The sequence below is a fragment of the Oryza glaberrima genome, chromosome 8 (genome assembly GCF_000147395.1).
Source record: "Oryza glaberrima chromosome 8, OglaRS2, whole genome shotgun sequence".
In the NCBI taxonomy this organism is placed as follows: domain Eukaryota; kingdom Viridiplantae; phylum Streptophyta; class Magnoliopsida; order Poales; family Poaceae; genus Oryza; species Oryza glaberrima.
In genome coordinates, this window is record NC_068333.1 from 25031810 (window position 1) to 25041327 (window position 9518).

The 9518-nt window shown below is 39.4% G+C and overlaps 1 protein-coding gene across 1 annotated transcript; it reads right to left on the bottom strand.

The window, feature by feature from the left end:
• Positions 1–3790: 3790 nt before the first annotated feature.
• On the bottom strand, positions 3791–5379 carry LOC127781532 (protein SENSITIVE TO PROTON RHIZOTOXICITY 2-like). Its single transcript, XM_052308497.1, has one exon. It carries the CDS (start codon positions 5267–5269, stop codon positions 4112–4114), a length of 1158 nt encoding a protein of 385 aa, XP_052164457.1. The 5' UTR covers positions 5270–5379; the 3' UTR covers positions 3791–4111.
• Between the last annotated feature and the right edge of the window lie 4139 nt (positions 5380–9518).

A 9518-nucleotide genomic window follows, 5' to 3' on the forward strand; every position in this document is an offset into this window, starting at 1 on the left:
GAAGTTTCCGTTCGTGTTCCGGTTTGGCTGACCGTGGACTTTTATTGTTGCTCAACGACGAGCACGTAATGGACGATTTTTATTTAGACACGTCGATTCAGACGTATGGCCACCTAATTGATTACTCGTAGTAGTAACTGAGACCCCACCAGCCAGTCACTGATCACTCATACTCCTATATATGAGCTGCGCTCGATCACTAGCTATAATTCATTTAATTATTTTTGTTCTAGTAGTAGTAGTAGAGTCTCTCTGGTCACAACTCACAAGATCAGGATGTCGTCTGGAATTTTTCGTCCAAGTCATCAAGCACACACAACTTTGTTTCGTACTATAAATGAAAAAAAAAGAGAAAATTACTCTTTTACTATATAAGTACAAAATTTGTTTGCGAGGTTTGATAGGCAGCATGCATTAATTAATAACGTGATCATATATGAATACTACATACACTATGTGAAAGAGATCTTTGACAGATGTACCAGTTAATTAAGATCTTGACCAGGCGAGGCCGTTGACAATTAATAGTAGTAGCAGTGACGGTTATTGTGTGTTGACATGTCAGCTGTCCGGACAAATGTCGTTGCTAGCTCGTTCCGTCGATTGCAACATGTATACTAGTATAGTTCGCTTAGCCACGACGCTGCCTTTGCTTTAACTGGCATGCTGTGAAGAATCATATCGTATTTTAATTACTACGTAGATATGATGATGATGCTGCACGTTCAAGAAACAATGCAAAGCCAACCCGTTTACTCAACCGCTCGTTCCTTTGTTTAATATATAACTTGTCTATCCATCGACCGGATATGATATCATTAGTATTTTGTGAAAAGAAATTATAAATGTGTTAGAAAACACGAGATTTAGGGCTAAAATCATACACTTTTTACCACTGCACTATTAAATGGAGTACATCTTAGGACAGTCTCAACCCATAATGTCCATAAGCAGTGTCTATAGTACCATGTCAATAAGACATCACAATAGAAACTACACTCTACAACCCATGGTTTCTTAAAGTGGGCCATTAATAAATACATCATCTCTCTTCTCTACCAATCATATTTATTCTTCATCTATTATGAAGACACTATTCTCCCCCAATGCAAAACTTGATAGTATCTAGTGTATAGGTTCTCGTGTTGAAGCTGTGTCTTGCATGAGACCTAGTTTCTTCCTCTCTTCACTCTCTCTCTTAATTAATATAGTGTCACATAAGCTAAAAATCCTACATGGCAATGTAGTTAATACTATAGACACCATTCTAATTGGAGGGTTGGGACTACCCTTAGAGCAGGTACAATAGCAAACTATAAGCAAGCTATGCACACATATCGAGGAGATAAAGGAGGAGAGATAAGGCCATTCTCAACCCAAGAAACTAAACATAGTTTCTATAAACTTCACATCATCAAGAAACTAGTACTAGACACTACTCTTCTAATGCGAACACTACTATTCCATACTTAAATTTAATGCTACTTATCTCACATGATATCTTAGATGTTGTGTAGAAACCATGTTTCATGCAAGACATGGTTTCTTTCCCTTTCCTTATTTATTAACTAGATCATATTCCCCATGTTTTGCTTCAGAAAGTACTAAGAAATCTTTAATATGTTCATTGAACAATCGAGCAAGAAGTGAATAGGAGATTAGTTATTACCATCAAATGAAATTGTTTTGCCAAGACATGTTTGAAGAAAAATAAATTTAATAGGCTCTCTAGGAGATTGTAAATAAAATATTAGGTTGTTGGTCAAGATTTACATAGCAGGAAGCGGAAGGTAGGAAAAGATATGAAAAGCTAGAGTTACTAATCATGAAACAAATTCTTAAATAATACCCTCTGCTTTGATATGGAATATATGGATAGATATATGTTAAGTATTATAAATATTATAGATAAATATGTTTACATGTTGATTTTTTAGAATATACTATATGACATGCTTTCCTATTGATTTAATGGGCTAATAATTTTATAGTATGTATTTATAGAATGCATAGATTAATGAGGAACGAAATGATACAGCCATACAGCCATACAGGGCTAGCGAATCAAGCACATTATCTCTGCCTTGACATGTATTGGGCTGCTGGGCCAGATGTCAGCTCCTTAATCTCGCTCGGCCCATTAATTTCCACTTCCCCACTCATGTTTTTTCTCTGGCGGCAGCACCACGTACGGTTCCAGGCCGGATCATCTCTCGGTAGTGTTTTTTTTTTTAAAAAAAATGTATAATTCCTTAGCGATTGTGTTCTAAACACACTAGCTTCTAGGTTATCTGTAAATATGATGTATAATTTTTTAAAAACACGGTACAAAATGAACATGCTCTTATATATATACACGTGCACATGTAGCTTAAGCTAGGAACACACCTACGCAAGTACGCATATAACACATTCAAGCGCGACTGTATATACATACTCCACATTTGTTGTTGGTTGTCCATATCCTGCCTACACATCAAGATCAGCAAACACAATCGAGTATCATATGACCATACATATCTATACTCAAACAGTCAATTACTCCGGAGAATTAATTGAAGAAGGGATTTAAAAGGAGAGATGCTAAGACGATTCAAACTATACACCATGAATGGGAGGTATGGAACTATAGGACAACCGACAACCATTTACTCCCTCTATCCCATAATATAAGTCAAACTTGACACGGTCTACAAAACTAATCTTTGTCTTATAATTTCTCATATATTATAAACTTTGTAGTAACAAAATTATAACCATATGAAAGTAAATTCAAATGTCAATCCAATGATATAATTTTTAGCAAGTAAAATTTAATTCATATTATATTAAATGTTGGTCAAAATGTTTTGGAGGTTGAATCTTGGAATGCATGTACAACTGTCGTAGCATGACGGTTAGGACAACACGGCCAGCTAAACACACTCTATATCCATCTTGAATAGCACCATTGTTTCCTTTTGACTTAACAAGTTATTTTCGTTTGATGCCAAAATATTCCCTACTAAAATGTGTTTAGGTTTTAGCATTGCCAACATTTTGATATGGTAGCAAACCAAACAAACCCAATATTTTGGATACCTCATCATTGCATTTTATAATTAAAAAGTTGTAAAAAAAATTAAAACAATACTCTGTCCGCATTCTAGCGTTCAATTATTTTTACCAAGATATTTGCCATTCTCACATTCAAAGCACTTTTAGATGCTGCCCTTTCTCCTTAACCTTTCATCAATGTAATCACAACTTAATTTCATTGGCTCATAAAAGACAATCAAAGTTAGTGGGCTAATGGCTACTTTGAGAAAATAATTAGGGTGTAAATATAGTGAGGGTGACAATAATATTACACATCTCATTTGTTTGTGTGAGATTTGATATAATGATAAGTAATTTGAAACTGAGGGATTATATAAAAGTGTTTTTCATGATAAATCTATTAATATTAATTACACATAATAAATCATAACATTTTTGCATCCATTAATGTTTTGAGGTTTGATTACATATAATCTAGGAAATCTCATTTATTTGATAATGGAGGTGGTAGTATATATAAAGCATGCATATGCTACCTAGGTAGCTTGCCCCCAATTAACCAATTGCAAATCAATATATACCATACCTTAGTTCAATTTCAAGTTCAATATATCCCCATATCCGTTACTTGGGAACTTAGGATGATGATCTTCTGTTCCATCTCTCTCGATCTTTGCATGGACCCTAGAAGTTAATTGCAAGACAAGACAAACAGGAGTATTACATTATTTACCATGCATATCCATCTTGATTATTGGAGTAGTATATCATGCATTCATTATTACCAAGACAGTTTGTAATAAACCTTAGTATTATATTGTAAAGCTAAAGCCCCTAGCTAGTTAGCTAATACAGTATATATTCATCACACATCTCATAAGCTAATGTATAGAACTAACTGATAAACTGCCTGAAATTGCTGCCCTGATCGATTTCCAAATTAACATGTGTGTTCCAATTAGCATTGTCATGCTAATTTAACTAGCCATGCAGTACTGGATTGAATCTTTCATGGACATATATATGCAGCAGGTGATGGCAACAATACAATCACAGTTAGTTAGTAAGGTCGTCAGGCGGCGCCCATGCCAATGCCGGTGGTGTCGTCAATGTTCCCGGCGACGGACGCCGAGGACGATCGCTGCCTCTTGCCGGCGCGGGGGGCGTCGAGCGGCATGACCGGCTGGTGGCCGGCGAAGAGGGAGACATGGCCGATGAGCTTGTCCTTGCGGGAGAAGGAGGTGCCGCAGGAGCAGAGCCAGCGGTGGTCGCCGCAGTGCTTCTCGTGGGTGCGGAGGTCGGAGAGGACGGAGAAGTGCTTGCGGCCGCAGCGGTTGCACACGTACATCTTGGGGCAATGGCTGCGCTTGTAGTGGTTCTTTGCGCAGATCACCGACTTGAGCGGCTGGAACTTGGCGTGCCTCCTGTTCCACCGGCAACCCTCCTGCGGGCACGAGTACTTCCTCGCCGCCGCCGCCATCGTCTCGTCGCCTCCCTTGGCGAGCAGCTTGGTCGGATTGGACAGCGCCGCCTTGCTCTTGTACTCGTCGCCGTGCGCGCGCATGTGCATCCGCAGGTTGGCGTCGCGCTTGAACCCCTTGCCGCACACCTGGCAGTAGTGCGTGTACTTGGCAAGCAGCTCCGCCGCGTCCAGCTCGATGATCGTGTCCGTCGCCGACGTCGCGCCTGCCGGTGCCGCCGTTTCGCTGTGGAACACCGGCGGCGCATGGGCATGGCTGCTGTAATCGTGCTGGCGGCTGCCGTTCTGCTGCCACTGCTGCTGCATGAGATGGTCGTCCTCCATCTGACCGGCATCGGCGGCATGGTCGTTGTTCTTGACAACGACGGCGGAGGCGGCGGCGGTCTCCTGTGATGGCGCGGTGGTTGGCGCCGTGCCGAGGTCGCAGAGCAGCTGGAAGGCGTACATCATGGAGGAGGCGGCGGCGACGATCTCCTGGATGATGGCGTCGGCGGCGGAGACATCGAGGGGGCCGTGGGCGTGGGCGTTGTGGGCGACGGCGAGGCCAACGAGCGGGTGCAGCTGCTGCACCCTGTCCTTGAGCACGGACAGGTTGTAGAGCAGCGGGTGGCACTGTGGCTGCTCGCCCATGAAGCCGCCGCCCTCCTCCATCTCCATGCCGTCGACGCCGCCGCCATGCCCATGCTGGCTCTGCACCAAGTAAGGGCTAATTCCGCCGCCGCCGCCGCCGCCGCCACTGCCTGGAATCATGCTACGTATGTAACTGACTAGTTGTTGCTAATTGCGGTCGCAATTAGAACAAGAAGAGATCATAAGAAGAAGAAGAGGGGATGAATGGATGGATGGAAATTGGAATGACTAATAATAAGTCAACTCAACGAAAGCTAGATGAGGAGCTAGGAGATAAAGCAAGCTTAGCTTCGTCATCCCTACTTGAAGCCTCCCTCAAATGCAACCCAACCCGAAAGGGACATGTCAGAGGTTAATACTATATTACTGTGCTTACATATAATACATACTACAGTTACGATGTAATTATGTTACAACTATAATATATAATAATTTTTAAAAGTTTTTCACTTAAAAAACTTAGGTTAGTTTTCTAGGTAGCCTCTTTAATCCTGGTACGTGCCTTCTAATTTGCTGTTTCTGAACTATTTTTTTCTTTGGAGATGCATCAGTGTTAGTTTCCGAACCTTTTAAGCACATGAATGGGCAGGCTTTCGCTAAATTTTAACTCCAATCAAGCGCTTTGTTTATTAGCAAGCTGGCTAGGGTACGTGTGATTAATTGTTCCTTCACTTGCTGGCACTGCACTGTACTGGGAAAGTGGGAATTGATGAAAATTAATTCAGCTCATACGAGAATATATATCTGTCCCTCCCTTCCTCCTATCCTAAACAACAAGCTAAGCTAGATAAAGCCTGCTTGCCTGGTTTGTCAATTAAGGCACAGTCGTCACTGATCTGTGGGCCCTCTCGCCGTGCTGCTTCCAGATCGAGTAATAGATTAGTGCAACTTGTGTGCTGCTTGGTCTCTCTGGGCTCTGGCCTTCCTTCCCACTGCGTGGACTTGGACTACCCAGTTGCCTTTCTAAATTGCAGATTAAATATTATACAGTATACTAATAAGTACTCCAGCTAGTACTACTAGATAGGAGAGAACGATTCAACACATTAATCTCAATTGTTCTGTTCTCTGGGAAAAGAAATTATATGTTGAGGTAAATCTTTCATTTTCCCCCTTGGATTTCGATCGATGAGCACCCAAAATCATATCAACTGTTAATTAGAGCAACCTAGTCAGAACACTTGACCTAATCTAATATACCATATGTGTGATGGCAGCCAGGCGGCACACGCCTTTAATAAACCACTCTCGTGCCCCACGTCGTGATCAGCTTGACTAATTATGCGCAGGAAACGACTGAATTAAAGGGAGATGTACTGAGCCTACTAGCTTGTGTCACGGTTGTTTACTTACGACAAACATGTATGGCCGTGAAAGATTGCACTACTATTCATTAACAGTTGACAATTTGCAGAGTTTCACTTGCCAAACACCTCAACAAAAGGCTCCCAAGGCGAGGAGCCACAGGTCGCGCGGCCTGGCATGTCAGTGCCGGCCCATCCTACTTAAGCCCATTTCAGTCGCATCCTCGTTCCGGCCCTTTGCAGTGTTACATCATTTTTTTTCCCTAGATTCAATCCCGAGTAAAAATTTTACTCCCAGTAAAACTTTTACTATTAACAATGTGGACAAATCTCAAACGTTTATTTTTTATCCAACGGTAATTTTCAAGTTTCCATTACCACCTTCATCCCATAATATTACAAATAATAGTATTGAATGGAACACATCCTAGTTTCACATCTTATTACTAAGATGTGTCCCATCAATGACGATTCTACATACAATTTTCCAGGGTCACAAGACCTCAAGTAGATTATCAATGTTCTAACTAAATTATACCATATTAATTTGTATATCAGTTTAGATAATTTAAAGTAGTGAAAAAACTAAAGTTTTCACCACCACAATGCGCCACGTCACCAGGAAAACATGGACCGTCCGATTCTTCGTTCCATGGTTAGCAACCGTCCGATCCTTCAATAGACAAAATATCTTCGTGGTCCTTCAAGAAGTTGCTTTTTAAAAATAGCCCCTTCCACGTCCCTACCCTACTGGGGAAAGAATAATTTCCTTTCGTTCTACTCGCGTCCGAGAGGCGGATAGCCGGAGACAGCGCGCGTCCCCCTCGCCGCCACGTCCTCCTAAAGTCTCCGGTGCCATCGCTCCATGCCTCCTCCCCATCGTTGCCGCCACCGCGTCTCCTCCCAATCCCCTCCGTCTCCTCCCCATTAACAGATCGCGGCACACCACCAGGTATAAGGAGATCACAGCATCACCGGCCAGCGCTAACCCCTCGTCGCCAGCCATCACAAAGAGGCGCCCTGGTTCCACGCGGCGGCGGCAGCGGTGAAAGCCATAAAACTCAAACGAAACTATTGAGTTCAGTGCCATGTAGACTCACAGCAGTGGCGGCGGCTGCCCATGGAGCTCGATGGGGTCGTAGTAGCGGTCCATGTAGATGCGGCTGTGGCCCATGTAGAGCATGCTCCGGCGACCCCATAGATGCTTAGGCCTCCCAGCTGTGCGCCACCACATCCTTATTCTTCTCTCTGCAGAGGCCATGTCAGGATTGCTCCAAGCATGCACATGCCAGGATCTTCGCTATGCTTCGGCCGATAACTGGCTTCCTTGATTTCACCATCCATGCACACAAGGTGCTCGATGAAAAGTTTACTTTGAGATTGGTATGCTATTTGATCAGTTCCTGTGTGAACTCCCCAGCTAGCTAGCTAGCTTAAACTTGCGATTAATTTAACTCAAGCAATGAAGCGAATGAGCGATGCATTCATCCGTCAGTTGACGATAGCTCTGGTTTTATATTAGATTTTTTTTCTCTTCTGTTGGTGTGCTAGCATGGTGGTCCGTACAAATTGCGCGGCTAGCATCATTATATTTTCTCTCATATAATAGCATATATGTTTTCTCATTATATTATTCTAATATATTAAAATGACAATATAATTTTAAATTTTGCAATAACTTTACAAAACTACCAATGTGTAATACTCATATTGTATTTTATATAAGTCTTAGTTATTAATTATTTTTAATATCAAATTTTAGTTATTTGTAAATTATATATATTCCTATATGGACTTTAGACTCGTCTTTTAATATATTTTTTCAATTCCGAATTTTCTATAAATTGTATATCTATATAGACTTTATGCTCTTCTTCTAATAATATTTATTTTTATTTCTGAATTTTTATTATTTCTAATTATATTTCTATGTGGACTCTAAACTCATCTTTCAATATTCTTTAATTTTTAATTTCGAATTTCAGTTACTTTTAAATTGTATTCGTATATTGACTTTAAACTCTTCTTCCCATGTTTTTATTAATTTCGAATTTTAGTTATTTGTAAATTATATTTTTATACGGACTCTAAACTCTAGTTTTAGTTTATTATGTTTATTCCAAATTTTAGTTAGTTTTTAAATTCCTATATGGACTTTATACTCTACTTCTAATACTCCTTATTTTTTAATTCCGAACTTCTATTTTTTTTCTTAATTGTATTTTTATATGTACTCTATACTCTACTTCTAATATTCCTTATTTTTAATTCCAAATTTATATTATTTCCTAATTCCACACAGATTGCGCGGCTAGTATCATTATATTTTCTATCTTATAATAATATATATGTTTTCTCAATGTAATATTCAAATATATTAAAATGACAACATAATTTTGCGTGTCTCATGAGAGCGAACTTCCAATATTCCTTTTTTAAATTTCTAATTTTAGTACTCCAAATTCTACTTTAATTTTATTAGTTTTATTCTGAATTTTAAATTCTTGTATGGATTCTATACTCTTCTTCCAATATTCCTTATTTTAATTACTAATTTCTATTATTTCTAAATTGTATTTCTATATATGGATTCTAAACTTATCTTTCAATATTTTTTAATTCCGAATTTTAATTATTTTTAAATTCTATTTCTATATGGACTCTATAGTCTTCATCCAATATTTTTTTAAATTTCGAATTTTTTTAATTTCTAAATTATATTTCTAGATGGACTCTAACCTCTACATTTATTTTTTCTTATTTTTTAATTCCGAATTTCCATTAGTTCTATTGTATACCGATATGGACTCTAGTCTTACCTTCCTATATTTCTTATTCTTAATTCCGAATTTCAGCTATTATTAAATTATATTCCTATATGGACTCTGTTTTTTCTTTTTCTCCGATTAATGTGAGAATTTCTAGGCCATGAGAGCGAACGTGGAGGCTTCTTTTTCTATTCCTTTAATAATATAATAGATAGATAGATAATTAATATCAATTTAAATAAGAGAATAGTGATGAACACTTGTCAATTATGGTCTAGAAGTAGAAGGCACTGAAAT

Bases quoted from the DNA above. Each gene is read 5' to 3' on its own strand.
- LOC127781532 (XM_052308497.1), bottom strand. From the start codon at position 5,269: ATGATTCCAGGCAGTGGCGGCGGCGGCGGCGGCGGCGGAATTAGCCCT.